The sequence below is a fragment of the Gallinula chloropus genome (genome assembly GCF_964237585.1).
Source record: "Gallinula chloropus genome assembly, chromosome: 5".
In the NCBI taxonomy this organism is placed as follows: domain Eukaryota; kingdom Metazoa; phylum Chordata; class Aves; order Gruiformes; family Rallidae; genus Gallinula; species Gallinula chloropus.
The window spans coordinates 24,747,705-24,769,647 of record NC_140090.1 but is presented as its reverse complement, the minus strand read 5'-3'; the positions used below and the strand labels follow the sequence as shown (position 1 = coordinate 24,769,647).

The following is a 21,943-nucleotide window of genomic DNA, read 5'->3' as shown; positions in this document are numbered from 1 at the left end:
AAAGCAAAACTAGATTCTCTTTTCTTCAACATCACGTTCTATGTTTAACTTACCAAAACTCAATTGTGAAGGGCATTTTTTTTCCAGTTTTCCAGCCAATTCAATCAAGTCTATACGTAAAACACTGTAGGCCAAAAGAATTTCTTAATTTCCTCCCTGTTGTCTTCCCACAGAAGATAGTTGCATTTCAAACTAACAACCCATACCCAGAAACTTAAATATTTTTCCTAGTGCAAGATCTACATCCCAAAAGGAAGACCCACAATAAGGATGTTCTTGTGGTCTCCTTGATCCCCAGCTGGGAAAAAAAAAACAACCCGTAGGCTGAGAGACACTGCTCTATGCTACAAAACTTCTGCTTCATGGCAGACCTCTACGCAGTGAGGTAGACATGAGACTGCAATTTGTTCTGATTACACCTTTCCTAGCTGCAATCTAGCTAATACTAGTATTAGTGTAAGTGCAAATATTACAGCATTCCCCAAAACACAACCTGGTCATGGGAGGGCATATGTTTTGTGTCTCATTGATACAGTGGTGTCTTCATTGACATAGTTACCAGGGCCAGGCAAATTGCAGCTAATCTAACAATGCCTATCTGTGCCATTGCTACACCTTTCTTTTGCTGAGTGGTTCTTACAGCAGAGAGCAGAATTCCCTATTCACAACATGTTTCTCCCACGATTAAAGTTGCCTTAGCTCTGGGCTATCAGACCACTCAAGCTGCACTGCAGACAAGTTAGCATAGACTTCGAAACATAGCATACTGATAAAGTCTAGCAGAAAACCCAGACATTAAATGAGATTCACTAATTTGTATTTACCACCACTAACATTCAAAATATGCTAATTAATAGAAACTAATTTATATTTTTAGAGTCTTACTTAAAGCACTGATCTATGTTTAAAATGTAGAACAAAGCACAACATTATCTAAGACTCTCTAAGCCGTCTGATATGGAAGGGAAGGACAATGTTTTCATGATGTGAACCTGTTAAACTGACACTCTGAGCAGGGTCAGTATTTAAATGGCAGAAAATATCTCCTGAAGATGTTTCTGGAAATTATGTCAGTCACACAACAGATGGTACCAATATCTCCCACAGAGTGAGAAAACAGTGCTTTCCTGGAGACGTAACTTCTTAAATAAGATATCAAAACAACAGGAGGGGGTTTGGTTCTGTCTGGTTTTGGGTGGGGTTTTTTAACTAGGCATGGTCATTAATGGACTTCACAAGAGCATGATATTAATTTGATATTTCTCTGCCTAAGTTAAACACACACAAAAAATTACCTTTTCTCCTATTTCTTTTCCAAAGCATACTGCCCTTTAGAAAATGATACGGTACTCTCCAAGGTGTCTGCATTACACCTGGTATGATACTAAAGCACATTCAGAGCCATCAGAGTGAAACACAAAACGCTGATAGAGAGAGGGTGCTATGGCTTTGCTAGCAAGACACTAACACATGTGCTACACTTCCTGCCACTGGAATTTGTCACTGGGCTCTCAGCACAAAGCATTGTTATGGAAACTGCAAGGCAGCAGCTGGGAAAAAAAATAAGAAAACTACATCCACAACGTATCTTTAGATTTGTCAGTAAGTTCAGCATAGATCCTTAAGTGAAATGTAAGGCAGAATAGAGGGGATGTGAAAGCATTAATCATATTAAAAACTATTTACACAGATAATTCCTCTAAATTCAGCATGAAAAACAAATCACCAGTAGTGATCTCCTCCACAGAACCATGACAGCTGGACTCCTCTTACCCTCCTATAAGGTTCCTTACCAAAACAACAGACATTTGTTCAAGAAACAAAACAACATAATGGATTTTAAAGGACTGGATGCAGCAGTGGGTTATATATAATCTATATAGTGGGTTCTATATATTCTTACACACCTGAATAATACATTTGCTTAGTTGATTTCTTAGGGGGAGATGGTGGCTTGTTGGGGTTTAGAGGCTTTTGTTGTGCTTGTGTGTTTGTGCTTTGTTTGGGTTATTATTTTTTTAAATCAAGCTCTCCTTTTCTGTCCTTTCAGTATTTCGGGTATATCTGCTTGAAATCCTTTAATGTCCTTAGACTTAATTCAAGTAGTGCATATATATTTAGTTGCTAAACATACAAACCCTAGTTAAGTAAAACAAAACCAAAAAACTAAGGTAGATGGGCTTGTGCAAAAAGGGGTGGCAGCCAGATGCTTAAGCTAGTCAAACATTCAGAAAGAATAGCGAAATTAGAAAAAAGTGCAATTTATACTAGTATTGCATTTGGACTCAGACATGAGTAAGTCCCACAGTGTTCAGCAAAAAAAACCCAAAGGTAATGCTTTCACAGAAAAAATGGCATGTATAACAAATGGTTTCACTATCCCTTGCAGTAAAATGCATTCGGTCCTAGAAAATTACCCTGCCTCTCAAGTACCCTCAGCTACAAAAGCACTGGTGAGTGTCAGTAACACACATCTTGTTGCTAAAAAAGGGGAAAACATGTAATTATTACAGTATAAAATACAGGCAAAAGAGTTTATTAATACTGGGCTCAGGGATAACAAAAGGTAGAAGTATGCATGGAGAAGTGTCTCCAAATTAACTAAATAGAAACAGGAGATTTGGGTTTGAGTTTTTGGGTGTTTGGGTTTCTGAGGTTTTTTTAATTGTGACATCTAGTGCATAGCCACACAGCATGCCTGCATCAAAGATTGCAAACAGGCAGATAAACAAAATTTGGGGACAAGGCTGAGCAAATCTGTCTGGTTCAGTATGCCTGAAGAGCAATGCTTTCCTGTGCAAACACCTTGGGACCATAGAAAAGCCCCACTGCTTTCATCTGCTGTCATGAAGTCCTGTGTAAGGTAAATGCAATGCAGCCTTATGGTACACAGCTACCTTTTATTTTAATATATTGGAAAGAATGGAAGGAATATGGATTAAACCTCTTATATCACAAAGTATCTGCTGCATTATTTACAATTTCTGCCTGGACTGTGATTGTGAATACATTAGGTAGCAGGTACTGCAATTTGGAAGCCATCAGCTAATTCTTTATACAATTTGAAGAAAAAGTCATACACCAAAATCCTGGCCATTTATTTGACATCCTAATTTCCTTTAGACAAAAAATGCCAACTCATAAAACGAAGTAATAATCTTTTGACTGTTTTATGAGATTTACCTTGTGCCAACCTTTTAAAGGCCATTTTCTCTTTTTCAGCATGAAACCTTCATGTTTGTCTGGCTTCTGGACATTGGTCTGGCCTATTTTCAGACCCTCTATGATTTCCCAGCTGTCAGGTTCCTGGTGAAAAAGTATGAAGACACATTGATTAATTAACTGTGCAGACACATGATGACAAACTGCACTTAGATTTAGCACAAATTCTGCAGTGCAAGACAAAGAGTAAGGCAGGGCTGGGCTTTTAAATCAGCATATTTAGATAACAAACTAAATGGTCCCTGTGTGATGTCATGCTGTATCTCATATAAAACTACTAAATATTTTTGGAAGTATAACCCTTTTCAGAGACTAAAAAGAAATTAAAACTTTTCAAAAATGCTGACACTGTAACTGAATGACAGTCTGAGGGTGGGTCTGGACATGCTGCTCAAAACAAGGACTGCATCCCAGTGAAATAAATGCATCAAAAAGTATGAAAACAAGGAAAAAAATGTGGCTGAGCTAAGTATAAGAAATGTTGGAGCAGCTACTGGTGGTAGTGGTGTGAAAGTGCTGGTGGCTCTGACCAGCTGTCAAGTCTGTCCAGAAGGCACCCCACAAGTTAGCACTGCACTGTAAGAACTAAAAGGAATGAAGAGATTTTGGAAATGAGGTATGAGCAGAATCTGCATGTTAAATATGAACCTTTACCCAGAGTATTCCTTCTCTAAATAAAGATGGGATTGTGAGATTAAATGAGGAAGAAAGCATACTGTTAAATGTATGGGCATACATTAACAATGTCCTTTCTGTTTTCCCTTCTCATAAAAAATTGAAAATTTTCTGATCTTTAAAGTGCAAGCTACATTGATCCTGGATACACTAATTTTTCTTTAAAATCAGAAAAACAAGTAGAAAAGTTTGGTTGGTTGGTTGTTTTGAATGTAGCCATCTCTTGTCTTCAAAAGCATTTTATGAGAGGGGCTTCACAGGCTAATTGTGCCTTTAGAAACCTGCAAAAGGAAATTAATGTTTTTTTTTCAATTTTCCTGCATTCATTTTCACTGTATTAAAAGAAATTTTTATGAAAGCTAACTAATTTTCCTCTCTAGAGAAAATTATAGGAACTGTATTATTTCAGATACAACCAGATATATGCCTTTCAGGGAGCCAATTAGAGCATATTTCTTGAACAACTCAAGCCAGACTCAAGATATACCATAGTGAACAGCTGAAAACCAGTATTGTTAAAGAGCAAAAAATTACATTTTTACTTCTGTCCTCTTGCTACTATTGTAATCAAAAAAATAATCTGTAACAATTTAAACATCTCCTATTATCTATTCATTAAGAGTCTATTTTACTAATTGTATCTTACAAAGCTGTAAACCTGCATTTTCTCAGCTGATCTGTCCCAACTCCTACCAATATTACTACACATTATCAAGAGAGGAAGGAGGTCCTCGTCATTTAAAGGGAAAAGAAACCAACACATTGTCTCCTCCATTTCCCACAAAACTGTCCAAAGCCAAGCACTGTCAGTCTTTCGTAACACCTCCAAGTTACACAGCCCTGATAACGTTAACAATCCTATTATGAAAATACAATTTCAAAATTAAGAACAAATTTCAGATCTAAAATTTTTCATAAAGTCTTATTATTTTGAGACAGGTGAAGAGCTCTATCCCAAATAATGCATACTGCAGTAAATGTTAATAGACATGTTTACTCTGTTCAGTTTTCCTTACAGAACAGCAAACTGTAACTATTCCAGCATCTGTAAATGCCCTGCTCAAAAACCAGGGATTTTTACTTCCCTGTGTTTTGCTTGGATATTCTATTTCCACTGCTGTAGAGGGAAGCACATATGCATTGTTTTTTCCCTACAAAGAAGCACTTGGCACTTGAGGGGGGCAAATTAAACTATGAGTCCCCTGGGGCGAGCAGAGACTCTCTCTCCGCAACTCTGCCAACTGATTCGTCACCATATTGATTTCTCCTTTAGAAGATCAGCTGCAGGCATAACTCTTTTATCTACTAGATAACATCAGTATTGATTACTTCTCAACTAGAAATCACACAATCTCATATAGCTATTCATTTAAACAAAAGGTCTGATAGAGAAGGACAAAATGAGCAATTATTCAGGGTACACCTGTTTTCAGCTGCACCAGTGCTACAAGCTGCTCTTAAAACCATCCTAACAATCCTACTGTGATTCATCCCACAGGTTGGGTGAGGTGTGATGAGATACGCCAAACACAGGGGACATGATGCAAGAGCAGCCAGAAACAGGGGGCAACCATAATGAAAAGCATATGTTGGAAGGCTCCTCATCCAAAGCCAATTCTCAAGCACAGCATTAGTACTTCAGGGATTTTGCAGTTCTCTGTGTACAATGTGAGAAACAGCACTGCGCAAAGCAGCAGGACCGGGGAAGAGAAGCACACCTTGCAGTCTCTAGGTCTGCATACGCCCCAGGTATTGGAGTAAGTGAGCCACTAGCAACAGGTTTTTCATGTGAAGTATCTTAAAATGAAGCCTTCTTTACATGGACTTAAGACTTATTTGTAATGATTTACTCCAAAACTGAGGAAATTCCACTGGGAAGTTGACTGCAAAGGACCACACAGAAAAGGCCACTCAGCTCTAACACCTCTGGCTGGGGAACAGGAACCTCTAGCACAGGTTCACAATGTACTCAATAGTAGAATCATACAAAACAACATCCCAAAGTCTGATATCCTGAAACTTCCTTGTATCTACAGAGAAATTCATCACCAGGATTACAGCCTGTGCTTTGCTTACCTTAGATAGAGAGATAGGGTCACTTTCAAGGAATTGCTTGCTTAAAGAAGGGTCCGTGCTTCCCGAAGAAGCCTTCCGCTCCAAAATATGAACACTCTTAAAAAACAATAAAAAAATAAAATGTAATGCATGACTGATCATTGTACTCCTTACATAAACATCAGCATCATGGCTCAAAACGTACCAAGTACTACACAACTGCACAAATAGTTCGTCTTCTGAGGCAACACACCTCTCTCTTTTCTTCATCATTTGTTTTAAATTAATTACTCTGTTCACATAGAAATGACTGAGAACTAAATAAAGTCAGGAATGACAAGCAATGCAGTTCTTATTTTCAGAGATGCAAAGTGCTCCTCGCCAGACCTATTGCATTTTCTGCTGAGATACAAGACACCACTCATACACACCATGCAGTTGGCGCTGCCCTACATTCACTTCTGAAGTAAACTACTGCACATAAGATACAGCTACCTCTAACACACTCTTTATCACACCTTAGCATTTTGTTATTGGCTTCTCAGCTGAGGTGAAGTAACTCATTACAAGAGTGCTTTTAATAGATTATGGGTGTTCACAAGATCCATTACTGGGTCTCAGTTGACAAGCTTGCTGATGAACATTTATGGAACAGAATGATCTCAAGCCATTACAGCTATTTTTTGCATATGACAAAACTATAAAACTTTATCTCTTCAAAGCACTGTACAAAAATGAAATATGTAATGTCACAACTAGTCTTGAGAAAGCTGCTATTCTTAAAAGACATCTAAAAATGTCTTCCCATTTTCCAGAAATGTTTCACTCCTATTTTGCAAAAGAAAAATAATTTCTGCTGTAGGAGAAAATAACCACATTCTACCTAATTGGATTTACATTTCATTGTCTGGTCAAAGTTTGCTACATCTCATATTATTATTTACCAATAATTCCACCACAACTTGCCAGTAGTATCTCTTTGGCATGAAATAGTTTTATTTCATTCCTGGGACATGCAGCACAACCACAAACTTCCAAAAACCCTCTAAGAAGGGTAAGTTTCTCTCAACTGAAAGAGACAATTAAAGTTGTTCACAATTAAGCTCTTTACACTAACTGAGGAAGAGTCTACACAAGTACAAACGACAGCAGAACCAATCAGGAATACAAAAATGCGTACGAGTAGCAGAGTAAACATTATTGTTTATACAGATGACTAGGTACATAGGGATCATAACCAAACTAAATGAAAATAAACACAGCTATTCATATAAATGCATATGTAACACAGACGACATTTTGCTGCAGAGCAACACACAGACCTTTGTTGTTCTCTTTCAATTTGCAATTGTGAATGAGAATAGGAAAATATGGGGATTATCTCTGTTGTCAGTGGAGATAAATAAGCATCCCCACCACTATGCAACAATAGCAGCATTCATTTTCAGGTACTTTTAATTTAATTTACAGTGAAGAATGGGGAAAAGCAGCACTATTATATTAGCTGCCACATTCCTTAGGGCAAACCAACAAAAGCTTTTTTATGTGTGCTTTAAAATCTTCTGTTTTATCAAAGCAAGGCCACTCATTATTTAGTCCCATTACTAAACAGATAAGAAAAACATTTCTATTTATGTAGCACAAGTTCTTACATTATGTGCCAAATGATTTAACATGCTTATTTGAGCTGAGCATCACAAAGTTACTAATGAGAAACTATGTAAAGTTTTCTCACTGAATAGATGAAATGCTACTTGGGCACACACCATTGCCTTTAAACAATATACGAGGAAACCTAAATCTGTTCCTCCAAGGAAGATTAAAATGTCGCTTGATTAGCATAATCAGGATGATTCCCAACTTTCTTGCCAGTTTTGTTTGGCAGGCAGGAATCCCTCCATCTTGAGATGGAGCAATGCCCAAAACAGATGTTCTAAAGGTCTCATATGTAGCAGTCAGTGCAGTCTGTTGTTATGTAACTGCAATTTCATTTTGTACAATATTTAGAGTGGAGTAACCCAACAGCCCTTGGCTTGCCAGATTTCCAGTGACATTTTCAATCGCATGATTTTAAGACAGGGGGGCTTTGTGGGCAGGGTTGTGTTTGGGTTTTTCGTTTTCTTTTTCTAATAAGCCCTCAGTCATTACAGTTCCACTTCAGTTGAGAAATACATTATTAGCTAACAGCACTTTAATGAATACTGACTTACTCAGCTGTTTGGAAATAAGAAAATGAACACTTTTAAAATCAAATTGCCTTCTTTACATTTTTTTTACTTCAAAAAGCGTTGCCTTATTATCTATAAATGTCTGCTTTCCAATTCTTTCCTGTCATGACCACCATTACACTGACACAAAATCATTTCTTTTAAATTTGTGACATGTCTTTGGCATAATATTAAGAGACATTACTTGGTGAAAGATGTTTTCCATTAATGCATGTTATATTGCTGCAAAAATACAGCTAGAAATTACACAATTCTTTGACATTTTGAAAAGCAGACATTCTTAAAATGCAGGAGTTTGGTATTTAGCACCACAGGAGTAAAAGCTGTTTAGATCTTGAGGTCATTGTCAAATGTTTCTTTTGTTTTAACAAGAAAAACCGATTTGGTCAAGGAAGAAGGTAAAAAAGCTGATGAGAAAAAAAAGAAAGAGGCAGATCAATACAGCTTCTGGTTTTGTATATAGAAACAGAAAAATGAGTAATCCTTTAATCTAGGCATATCAATTCACCCAGTACTCTCACTCCTCTCATCCCAAGAATACATGCAGTTAAAATCAACCTCTATATTCCATACTTCCCTCTTGCTTCACGACAATCTATGTGCTATAGCTGGCTTCTCCTGGAGAAAAACATCAGCACCGTCACAGTCTGCTTGCTCCTGCAAATTACAAATTTAATTGCTCTGTAATCCCACTGCTAAATCTTAGTCCTGACTACAATCCTTCCTTCAGCTTTAAGATTATTCACAACACGTATCAGATATGTGAGCATGCATTAGCCCCAAAATGCCCCTAGCAAGCCTACACACTGGGAACACAAATGCTAATTCTGCCCCACATTTTTTTTCGTGTTGTTTCCCAAAAGCACATGTGGGAGAAGGCAGCTGAGGGAGAAAAAAATATGCCTTTGAAGGTCAAGAATAGGAAACATATCTTTCTATGTATCCAACCAACTTAACTTCTCAGTTAGGTGTTCAGCGAGCCATCCACCCCATCCACCAAAATAAATGCTAGCACATAGAGGACCTGGTCAGCACCAGGCCAGAGGCTGAACACCCTAAAAATTCTTAACTGAATCTGACTTCCCATTAAAAGACATTCAGCTGTTTTCAAACAGAAAACAAGGAAAGAAAAGAGTAAGCAAATCGGGTAAGCAAAGACAGGAAAACCAGTCTCATGCCTCCCTTTATGCCCCACTGCTTAATTACTTAATGGAATTCATTATATTTAAGGCAATGAGTTCTCTCATTTTCAAGAAAAAGACCAGCTGGTGAGGAATTTATCATTCACATTGAACTCAGACACCTTTTAATTCAGAAATGTGCAAAACAAGTGGCTAACAATTAATGCAAAATAATTGGTGGATCTTTTTGCTTGTTCACAGCATTCAGCAATCTTCAATATCCATAACCTTGGCGCCTAGACATTCACTGTTCTACTACAGAGCTTTTTTCTCCAGGTCAGTTGTGTTGGTTTGGGTTTTTTTTAATCCAAAGGACTAACTGATGCATCTTTTACTACCTACTATTAATTGATATCCTTTTTCCAACCTAGCTACTCCCACACAGACGTGTGTTCTTAATTGAATTGTTTAGTATGAAATGCAATGCTTAATCACTTTCTCACAGGTAAAACCATAGTATTCTCCAGATATATTAAATACAGCAGCAGTAATAAGGTAGATACATATTTGACTGCAGACATACCAGTTTTTACTGCCGCTTAACTAGAGCTGTGATATATGCTGAGTTAATCTGCAATATTACTTGCAAATGACATAACCCTGAGATTTACTTGTATCTCAGGCTGCTTCTCAGTCAGCTCTGGCTTTCCTTCTGTTGATGTTGGAATAAAGGGAGAATCTTGAATTACACTGTGAGAGAAGGGTGAGCATAAAGGAAAACAACCATGTCTCCATCAGTGTATTCTTCCTTTCTTTTTTCTAGCACCTTTTTTAACTTGTACAAAGCCATCATAATCCTATTGTCATCCTCAGTCCCTCCTATCGACACTGCTCCATAACTGGTTTTAACATCTCAGCTATCAAACATCAGACAAAGGAACTTAGCACTTTATGATTAGCACAGATATTTTATTTTTTCTTCTTGTAGCACAGGGTCATCTTGTACAGAATCATGCTTAAGAACAACAATCTCTCTTTGTAACCTTTTTACTGCAGGACAAGCATATCTAAGCAGCCAGTTCTGTAGCATATTAATAACATACTTGTATTGTGGCGTTCTGTCCTTCCTGGGATAAGCAAAATAAATACTTCTTGTTTTACAGAAATGTCAAGGATTTGTTAGCTGCCAGCCCTTTCTGGAATTCCAGCTTTGTATTGTACGTAGCACTTCACGTCAATGCTTCCGTCTCTCTCTGGAAGCAAAGAAGCCTTTGTATTCAAGGTACTTTTTGAGAAATTCTGAAGAGAAATAAGCTCTTGCTCCTCTGAACAGCTTCTCGGAGGGAAGCATTAGCACAACTGGATAAGGCAGAAAAGAGCTGTCATTGTAACACCAATCTTCTCTTTGCCAGAGCGATGGTTGGGAACCACTACCAAGTCACAGTCTAAGCTTCTAATGACAATCCTCTCCTTTGACACTTCAGATTTTGACACACTTAAAACAAACAGATAAAGTGACAGTATCTGACAGAGAGAATTCAGATGTTTGCTAGTGATAGAAAGCTTTTTATGACTACTGAATATTCACAGGGATTAAGTAGTCTCAGACTAACAATTCATTTTGTTAGTATGGCTGTAGTTTAAAAAAAAAGGAGGGAAAATTAAATTACACGGACAAACGTAAACTATTCCTTGATACATTAATTTAGTAACTAATGAAAGCATTCTAGATACATTGGATAGTCTTCTTCAGAAAATACATGCAGTTTTCACTTTAGTAAATGCTTGCAAGGGAATCTAAATTAACACAAAATCTGGACACTAACCTTAAAAAGTGCACAGGTTCAAAGAAAGAAAGCCCTTTCTTCCTCGGTTTCTCACATCCTTGTGTAAGCTACCCACTTAAACTTTCCCAATATCTTTTAAACTTTAATGTATGTTGTACAAAAATATAGGAGCTAGGGAAAAAGGGGGTTGAAAAACTTTTAATCTGCTTTTTTTTTTCCAAACAAGAAAATAAATTTGGATGTAATGGCTTCATTTTCGGTTTGAGGACAAAGTATTTAATAAAAACAGAAAAAGAGAGATATCAAAACAGCAAATAGCTTACTGTGGATAATCCCAATCATGCATGAGTGTGTTGAAAACAGAAGCCTTCATATCATACCTACCATTGTCCTCCCTCTTCTGATCCCTTTTGTGTCTTTTCTCTCCACTGAGGAAATGAAAAGAAAATCATGCTTCCTTTTCTCACCCTAACAATTGCTTCCAAGAAATCCTAAATGACACTGCAGAGGTTTGCACTTTTTCCCTCTGAATTTGTACGCCAGTGTGAGTGTGTACAGACACACACACACACACACACACACACACATATATTGCTGATTCCAGACAGCCCATCTTGTGTCCAGCACCAGTTAGAAAATTAGTGCATCTGATGATAATATCAATAAATGTTTGAGGACACTTGAATTGTATGAATATTCATTTTTTTGAAATATACAAGCTGACCTTTCATAGCCAATAATCTCAAGGAAAGTGAGACATGCTCATGTAGTTATGGACATGCATGGTGGAGGGTCAAAAATGAGACAGGAGGAATGCAAGAGTGACCACATTCTGAAAAGACTGGTTTCAATTATATGTCATCATTTGCATGGGCAATTAAGCTTTTATGTGAGCAATTTCACAGCTTTTGTAGTAGAAGATAGCTACATTTCCATCAAACTGCCATAGTTAAAGAGGAAATTTTTCTTCATAGTACCTATCTGAACTTTAGCATTCTCCATGCAGCCTTACCTCCTAGAGGTAAGGTAACTCAGGCGTGTTTATGAAGTTCAGAGAACATGTACAGACGGCCCTGTGGGACAGTTTGGCACACACACTATCACTGTCAAGAACCGAATCACATCTCCCACACAGCCTTTTCTTTCCTCACAGGTCTTTCAGACATTGTGCTGGCTTGCCTTACAGACACGTCTATCTGTCTCTTCTTGATTGCTCAAGCCTATTTTTCTTCAACAGCTTTAACACCAAGTCTTTCTTAGAAAGAAGCAGCACCTCCCTCTATGCACCTCCAGGACTGTACTATGGGAGATGTGGTCTCCAAAAAGAGGTATTACCATGGGCAGCGGCACCCCAAATATCTACTGAAAGGAAAGGGCCTGTCCAGTGCACATGCATGCAGACAAACTCTTCCTGGTTGCTATGTATCTATCGTGTAAATTCTCAACAGAAATACAGGCACATGATGAGGGACATGGGCTGTGTGCCTGGAGGCTGGCTTCACAACATAACAGGCAGCGAGCATGATGTCTACAGCCTGAACTGGGCTTCTGGGCATGTGTTGCTGCCAATGTGTGCCAGCAGCCCTGTCCCCAAGGATTCCCACAGCCAGCACAGGAATGCCTCATACTTTCAATGCAACCCTCAGCATCCATGCTCAGAAGGGCCTACCTCACACCTATCTCACTATCTCTGCACCAATTCCCTCCAGCTCTTACTTACGTGGGTTCCTACCCTGTCCCTGGACAAATACATGGTCCAGAGAGCTTGGGTCTAAAAGTCCTTGCCTTCTTTTGAAGGCCTCATTGCGCCACATGTAGATGTTCACTCATCAAATAGTTCCCTGTTACCCACTTAAGCAATGCAAAAGGAATCTAACAGGCCTGAGAGTTAGGATTTCATTTAATGTAACATTCACATAGGTGTTCTACAGGTTTGTAAGTTACTCTACTCATTGTTTCAGACAATTTTTCAGATACTGAAGTAAGACCCACTATGTCCTGAACCTAAGCAATATTTTTAGACTATTAAAAACACAGAATTATCCAGAAAAAAAAATCTTGTGGAATAACAGGAGCTAACCAATTTAGAGAATAATTGCATGGGGTTTTGTTAATAATTTTGCTGCTTCATTCTTTGGCTCCCTCAGAACATTTGTTTGCTCCAGTGAGTTAGTGCCTTTAACGTACTTATTTAACACTTCCTGCTCTGATGCTGCCACAACTGCATTATGTGAAGAGGCTTAATTAGGAAAGAGAGCAAAAGAGATTTACATCACTGTAATAACAGTACTTGGCATTTGGTAACATTTTCAGTTTGAACCTCTCAAAGAGATTAATAATTATTATTAAAATAATTGTCACAATCTACTGAGAAGTAAAAATGTTCTTAAATGTCTATGCTTTGCTACAGATCAAAGCTAGGAATAAAGCTCCATGTTCTCAGGTCAGTATCTTAATGACTGGACAAATGTCCATGCTTGCCTTCCCTTCTTTTAAAGTCATGGCGAGACAAAACAAGTGAAATTTACAGGTAACCACCAAGAATTTTTTTTCCCAGATATGACATCAGGCTGTCAGCAGTGATCAAGTGTGTAGGTTGCTACTCAATTTAAGAATAAAGAGTGGATATAAATGAACTCAGACTTCTATTCCACATGAAATATATTACGTTATATTAAAGTGCAATCTTGTATGAGCAACACTGACTAAGGCACAGTAGACAAATAGGCAGGCATGGTGAAAAAAACAGTTGATAATTTTGTCGTTGTTTATGAGGCAAAAATCTATAATGAAGCTACAAAGGCATCCTTGATATTGTGTCAGTGACTGTAAGAAAGAGAAAGTTGAGTTTGAAGTACCTCAAGATATTAAAACCAAAAACTTAACTACATGAGTGTCCTGGTTTCAGTCAGGATGGAGTTAACTTCTTTTGTAGCAGCGGATGGAATGCTGTGTTTGAGAGTTAAAATGAAAGCAGTGATGATAACACCCTGATGTTTTTAGTTGCTGTCAGACAGTCAAGGACTTTCTCCATTCTTCACATTTCTCTATTCATCAGAAAGGAGGGGCAAAGCCAGGACCGGTGACCCAAACGGGCCAAAGAGAGTTGCCAATTATGTCCTGCCCAGTATAAAGGGGGGCTGAGGGGAGGAGGAGCAGGGGCGGCTCCAGGACACACGGTTTTTGGGGTATGGTCGGGTTCCGGGACGGCTCTGGGTGGCACGGCCGGAGTTGGGGGTTCGGTGAGAAACTGCATTGTGTATCAACAGTTTCATATATTTTTTGCTCTAAAATCCTGTTAGCATTGTTATATTTTATCTTTCTGCTATTTTAGTAAACTATCCTTATCCCAACCCCACGGGCCTTTTGGTTTCTTGGTTTTGGGGTTGTTATTTGCCCCTTCCTTCTCCCTTCCCTTGCCTCACCCCCTACCCCCCCACCACCTCCCCCCACCCCCCTTCCCCTCCTCTTTCCCTTTAAAGAGCAGGCAGCTGGGTGGATCTCGGCTCTCAGGCGGGGTAAAACCACGACAATGAGCATTAACACACCACAGCCACTCCTTTCATCACCCTTCCCATTGGCACTGTTCTTCTGCTTCCCATTGCCCTGCCAAGAAAGGTGTAGCAGCAACAGGAGCCAAGGCAATAGCAACAGCAGGTCTCATTTTAAGCCCCAGCATTTTGCATTAAGCAGGTTCAGTCTCAAATACTAGATCACTTCTGTGGGACAGATAAAAAGTCAATCTGCTATTTCTTAGAATTATTACCCCCCCAAAAAAAGCTTCTTAAACTTCAAGCAGTTAGAATAATAGTTTGCAACTTCTATCCCCTTTCACACACCAAACAGCTCTCACAGACATTCACAAACAACAAAAAACCTGCACCTCTCCTTCCCCTTGCTTTCCTTCTTTCTACTCTGCCCTCACTTTTCTAGTTAATTGTTGTTCTCCCTACAAACCAGTCCTTGCTCCTTAGTTTCAATTCAGAACACAAATGCCACACAAAGCATTTGTCCCACCCAGTGCTTTCTCCACTACTCATTTGTTTTACCCGTTCACTTCCCAACCAAGAGTCCCTCTCTAAATCAAGTACCTTTTGCTTTCTACATTGCAGAACTGAGCGCTCCACTCCGGGCACTTGTTTCTCCCTCCTGCACCACCCACGTGCTGTAGCGCCCAGCCTGTCCACGTGAAGTCAGCTTCACAGAACCTGATGGACCCTGCTGTACATCTATGAAAAATTTGCAGCTCATTATCTCCTGGGAAAGAACTTGATGGCAGTTTTCTTAGCCAAGACACTTCATAATTCTAATCTTTGCTGAAAGCATGAAGCTCTAGAATTGCCATAGAACCCAGGATATTTTCCTGTTATGCACATCTCTTCTCATTATGTTTTATCACTAGTTGAGGAAAGAGACAAGAGACAAATCACTTCTCTTTTTCTGCTCCCAGTCTATGTCTGTCTCATCAAATCAGCACTTCATGCTTGTGACTGCCTTTTATTATACTCTTAATATACCACATAGCACTGTGAGGCCTACATTTCTACTGCATCCCTACAGCCAAATGACAATTATTACGCCTTTTTTTCAGCTACCATACATTTCACCAGAAAAAAAAAAATCATACAGATTCACGTACTGCTGTAATTTTTTATAGCCTTCTAGTTCCTCTATAGACTAAGGTTTGGTTAAGGTTGCTGCAGAGAAGTGACTCGATCCTTCCACCATCATTAAAGCCTTTACATCTACAAAATAGTGATACTTGCCTTAGGAAATACTGCTTTCAGGAGACTAATTTGACAATTAAAATATAGTGGTTATAAAAAGCTAACTAGGAGTTTTCCAGCACAGTCCTCTAGGCAAGACCAGAGCCTTGACTTTTGGAATCTTGCTCTGCTCCTAAATTCCAGGGCCAGGTAAACATCTTCAGCCCAAACTCAGCCCTTTCTGCATCCCTTTAAGTACACCCCTTCTATTAGTCAACATTGGTCTTACAGAAAGTAAAAATAAAAATAAAACCTGAAAAGCAAATAATTGCTGCTCTGGGAATTATTTTTTTTTCCTTCAAAGCCCCTATCTTTCACTCTTTACATGTATGTGAAAGACAACAGTCATTTGAAATATGAAAACTCTCCAAGCAGAAAGGTGACCTCACAAGGCTAAATGCAACAGGAATAAAAGCTTTTCTCCTTTTGTGGTTGCTTTGTAGGAGAAGAACCAAGGATTTGTTAAAACAGCAATCTGAGAAAGTGAAGCAGAGAAAGACATAACAGCTGATCATCATTGTCCATCCCACCTAGCCCCCAGCAAAAGGCCAAAAGAAGCTGAGACATTAGAAGATAAGTCCTCACATTTAAAATAGCAAACATTGCTAAATCCACTTGCATTCATGTATTGGCTACCCTTTAGATGGTGGTCAGAAAAGTCAAAATCTCTCCTTTGTTCACAGTTTCATTATTATTACCCTCCTTCTATATCACTCTGTTTAATAGCCTGGGGTCTGGCCCCAATTTACCAAACTGCATACTGTTAACCCTATAATGTACATACATCTTACTGGCTTCTCAGCAGAATGTTACTATCCATGCATTGCAGAGAATATATAACATGCTACTGTCTGCAGTATGACTTGCATTCTTAGTCAATAAATAAAATAGGGAATATTTATAAAGAACTTACACCCAAACTGAATGCATAACATATGCTTTTATCATATTCAGCTGTGCTTTCCAGAAACAGTGTTAGTGTTCCTCCTTTTTGTTGTGCAACAGAGTATGACTGGCTTTCTCGGTGTTTCACAAAGGATAAAGAATGAGAATCTCCCTTTCCAGCATAGCTCACAAGGCTGTCAGAATTGGAGTTTTTATGCTCCCTTATGGATAGGGGGGTCTCAGTTTCCTTAGGGACATTCCCTGACAATAGAAACAAGAGGGATCCTATGCTCTGCAACAGCTCCACAGTAGGAAAAACTTCTGCTATTGCACTCTAAAGCATTCCTTATCAGGGACACCACAACCACCCTGGCACACTGCTCAGCACAGGGGCTAAAAAAAGCAGATTGGTCCTGGGCCTCCTTCTATCTAGTAGTCCAAATTAACCATGATTTGGATGAAAATGAATGATGCTAAAGTTCCTACGATGAGAAAATTCTGAGCCAGTTTTTGGTTACTTCTGGCTTCAGTAGTCTGTTCATTTATCAATTACTTAGCCACGGAGGCTGCAAATTGGCAATGTCAAAGTTTTTGCTGACTGCTAATTCTCTTAGGTGATGTATATTGCACAAATAAGAAAGCTACATTAAAATGTCAGCATTATATACAGCACGACATTTTCCACTCTCCCTGAAATGATTTATCATAGTCATGCTCACACTCATTCAGCCTCCTGTGCCATAATTTATTGGGAAACTGTTCCATAATTGCTGGTATGACTTTGACAAGAATTATATGATGAGAAGATTTTAGTCATTAACCATCTAGAAATATCAAGTGTTATCTTCACATATGACAATGACAGCTACATTGACACTTCATCCAGTCACATCACTTTACATATCTATACATAGAATCATAGAATCATTGGGGTTGTAAGGGACCTCGAGAGATCATTGGGCCCAAGCCCCCTGCCAAAGCAGCTCCCTAGCTCATATTGCACAGATAGGCATCCAGGCAGGTCTTGAATTATCTCCAGAGATGGAGACTCCACCACCTCCCTGGGCAGCCTATCCCAGTGCTCTGTCACCCTCACTGTGTAGAAGTTCTTCTGCATGTTTGTGCAGAACTTCCTATGCTCCAGCTTGCAGCCATTGCCCCTTGTCTTGTCTCCACAGACCACTGAAAAGGGGCTGGCCATTTCCCTGTGTATTCCATACTTAAGATATTTATAAACATTAATACGGTCCTCCCTTAGTCTTCCTTTCTCAAGGCTGAACAGTCCTAGCATATTACCCCTGCAGAAAGGTCGCTTTTCTATTAGCTGCTATGAAGTGTCCAAGGCAGTAGAAAGGCAGAATTTCCAAGGCATGTCATAGCAAAACCCAACAGCCCCCAAACCAAAATCCCCTACTCCCTATCCCTGCCTCTAACTATCATTGCATCTAGGGGAAGCCTATGAAAACCAAAACATATATAAATAATGCCACAAACAAGGACAAAAATTAGAAATACAATTGGTGTGGTACAGTGAAGCCAGTTGATTTACTGTGTCTACATGCACAAAGGAAACATTTGTACGTTTGTTTCCCTGGGTATAGTACCACAGCACCTCATGCTGTGTTGCACGCTGCAGCTCAGTTTCACTGCAGAAGACACCACCCATCCACTCATTCTCCTGGATATTTCCCTGCCTTTAACGCTGAAAGCACTAAGGTAAGAAATTAAGGTCTAGCTGTAGCCTTCACAGTGCACATTTACATGCCTAAATATATTTGTTAAGCATCATCAGCCATTATTGGATCCAAGAGAGCTCTGGATGCATCACACCGTCAACCTCCTCAGCATTATTTTAAATTCATGCTTCATGTTTCAGTGACCAAATATGGACTTAAAGGTAAGCATCCATTTTATGATGATGACAGGTATATTGTGCTGCTATGGTAACAGATATGGTAATAATTAGATTTATGGTAAAATGTATTCACAAAAGGTAATTTTTTTCATTCTGCCTTCCATGATCATACCAAACTACGTAGTTACAAGGAGAACTCAGAGGATATGCTTTTAGCTGGATTTGGCAGCTCCTACAAGTCTTATATTCATCCTTTGTGGGTATAAATGTGGGGGATTTAATATACTGGTGCTTTGAACAAAGGATGTCAAAATTCTTGCTCCATACAGAACCAACAAAAAATTAAGAGGACATCATATGGTAACCTGGACTTCACTGCGTACAGCCATCCCAAATGCGGTATAGCTTGAGAGGGAAAATAATTATCACCTGTGAGAACATCATTTTTGGCTTCACTGAAAAGCAATGAAAATTATTTTTAAAATTCCAGACACATTTCCCACCTCTTATCAAAAACACATCGGAGTTCTTGTCCTGGTTTAGCATTTAAATATACCTTATGGAGAGACTGTTTACATCCAAAGCTGTAAATGTCACAGTTTTCATCCAAATCCTTGGATTTCAAAATTTTTGTAAGTCAGGTAAGGGAAAAAATCTATTTCAGCAGCAGTTGAGAAAATAGTGTCACAGCTGGCATACAAGTACACAGGAAAACGTATTTAAGTTACAGCCATTCAAGTAAAATGTGTACCACAGCAAGCAATTTAAGTTCTTCTCCTGCCTCTTTTCCTTGTCAGGCAGAAAAGAAGCTGGTATTGCATTAATTAAAATAGTTTCACAATTATTTAAATTATAAACTTGTTGTATTCTTACACTTTGTACATTTCTGTTTTAAAACATGATAATGTTAAACTCAGAAGCTGATTCAGTGTTCAAGGTTTTCAAAGTTTTAAAGTATATTTCTGTTCTAATCAAATTTTCAGTATAGACCTTTGTGTAAGAACCTATCTGACATGTAGTGGGGTAGTTCTTATACTTTCTGAAGTGTTCCCACTGATGCTGGGACCAGACTGTATCCCCAGCCCTCAAAAAAACACAGGAATGCCTAAGCTGTTTTGAGGGGACATAATATAGATTTCAGAACATGTATTTTTCCTTCTCCAGCACTATCTGTAGTGTCCATAGTGCTTTGAATATTTTTCAAACCATTTTAGAAAGTGGGGAAAAAATAAATTACAAAAATCAGCAGTTCTTGGCCACAGTGATATCATCTAGTGCTATAAGCATGTGAATTTAGAGCTGGCAAGAACCAGCGGCCACATTACCAGAATAAATTAATTACTTCACCAGATGTTACAAATATCTAGGATCTTTTCCTTACCTGCCTCCTGTCCCTCTGAGATGATGATGAAGAGGAGGCACTTCTGTGTGATGGGGTAGATGTTTTGTGAGCTGGAGATATGCTCTTATCCTCTGAACTCATCTTTGCAGCAGATTTGTAGTAATGATCTTGTGCTCTTATCACTCAGGTACAAAAAGGCAAGGAATAGTCTTCTGCATCCTTCTGTTTCACAGTTTGTGGACAGCCAAAGAGGAATTCAATCTCATCTGAACTGCACCTTAATAAAGAAAAACGTGAGAGAAATTCATGTGAATGAGTACACCCTCACCCCAAAGTAGCTTTGTAGCAAAGAAATCCGTTGACAGTCAGTATTTTGTCCAACAGATCTCCCAGTTTTTCACTTCCCTTCCTAACAACTACCCAGTACAAACACAAGTACATTGTTGTGCATGCTCACAGAAGATGGAAGTGGTATTACATTACTTCAAAAACCCCTATGGCTAGGTTTGAGGAATTCACAGCATCTCTCAGGTAAAGTTTACAAACCCTTGACAAGGGGCTTTTATCCCACCTTGCACAATATCACATTATCAAGTAACTCCTTAGGACTTCCCTACAACACAAATGCCATATTTTCTCCCCCCCACACCACTGAGTCAAGGGGGAGTGAGAAGCTGGGTAGGCATTTGGGTGCTGGCCTGAGGTCACCCACCACAGCTACAGGGACCATTATCTTTCTTGTCTGTTCCCTCAGCCACAGTTACAAGCATTACATCTTTGTGAGTATTAGATGCTTCTTCTCACTTCCTTCTCTCTACCCAAACCTTTAATTATCATCCAAGAACAGAGCATATCTGTGGAGCACAGGGGATATCTGTGTCAATAAACAAACACTACAAAAATGTTGCAAGTACATCACCAGTACATCATGACATCTCAGGAACGGAGTTATAAATCTCAGTGCATAACAGATTACTTTGATCTTGCTTCAGGTGATAGATACTGTGACTGATCTTTCATTAACCTTAGATAAAAATTGTTCCCTGAATGATGTCGTCTGCTTGAAGCTAGCATCTATCTTCTCCACTAACCCTCCCTTTAACTTTGAATTAAAGCCCTTCACATACACTGTGATGACAGCACATCAAGGGTCAGCACAGCAGAGCTAGCTTTAGATAATCATGGAGAAAGGTGCTGTCCCACAGCATATTAAATGAGATCAGGACAAAAGCACATTAGCTAACACTCACATATGACAGCAGGGTCAAGGAATTATGACATATTGAAGACAGAGCTCTAGCTTCTCCAATCACAACAGATATTCATGCAAGAATATCATCCTGAACCCAAATACTCACACAGAAGCAGCTAAATAATGAATTACATTGTGCCTTGTGGCCACCAGCTTCTGAGTAGAGTGCACCCTATCACGCACCCTGGAGCTCAGATCTGTGATGACTGATAAGCAACACAAACCTTTCCCACTTGCCGCACTGCTGCAAATGGAGTGACTTCACTTTATTGGTTACCAGCACTTTTGCAAGAACAAATCTCATCCATATCTTACAGATGAGCTTCCAACTCCATCAAGGAGTCTCCTTGACGCTCACAGAACATGGGAATTACAGATCCCATGTAACATCCACAAAGCCAACATAGCATCCCAATGGCATGACCAGGAGGATATGGCTGTTCCTCCAGCACAAGCTGTCCATGTAGCCTAAACATACTGGCAAATTCTCTCCCTATTCTTTTCAAGATGACAAATTCCTGCTAGAAGGAGCCTAAGAAGCTGCATTGTGCTGGAGCTGCTAGGGCTGGCTACAAGACAGAGGTTGCAGGAAGAAAGAAACAAGCCACACAGCACATTTGTTTCAGAACTGCAGAGAGAGAACATAATGACGTTGCACCCGAAGAGAGGCTTTTTCCATTTATCCAAGCATACTACGGACTGCTGATCTAGTTTAACAGCACTTTCATATCCTAAAAATGCAGTGGGTGAACTGT

At 39.1% G+C, this 21,943-nt stretch overlaps 1 protein-coding gene across 4 annotated transcripts in view; it reads right to left on the bottom strand.

Annotated features, from left to right (window-relative positions):
• OSBPL6 (oxysterol binding protein like 6) overlaps positions 1 to 20,077 on the bottom strand; it is a gene marked incomplete at both ends in the record, with an annotated part of 47,904 nt that extends 27,827 nt beyond the window's left edge. For all 4 annotated transcript variants that reach the window (XM_084265734.1, XM_084265735.1, XM_084265737.1 and 1 more), the window contains 3 exons: positions 3,184 to 3,306; positions 5,974 to 6,069; positions 19,976 to 20,077. In XM_084265734.1, the coding sequence (XP_084121860.1) occupies positions 3,184 to 3,306; positions 5,974 to 6,069; positions 19,976 to 20,077 (321 nt within the window). The remainder of the gene's footprint in view (positions 1 to 3,183; positions 3,307 to 5,973; positions 6,070 to 19,975) is intronic.
• Between the last annotated feature and the right edge of the window lie 1,866 nt (positions 20,078 to 21,943).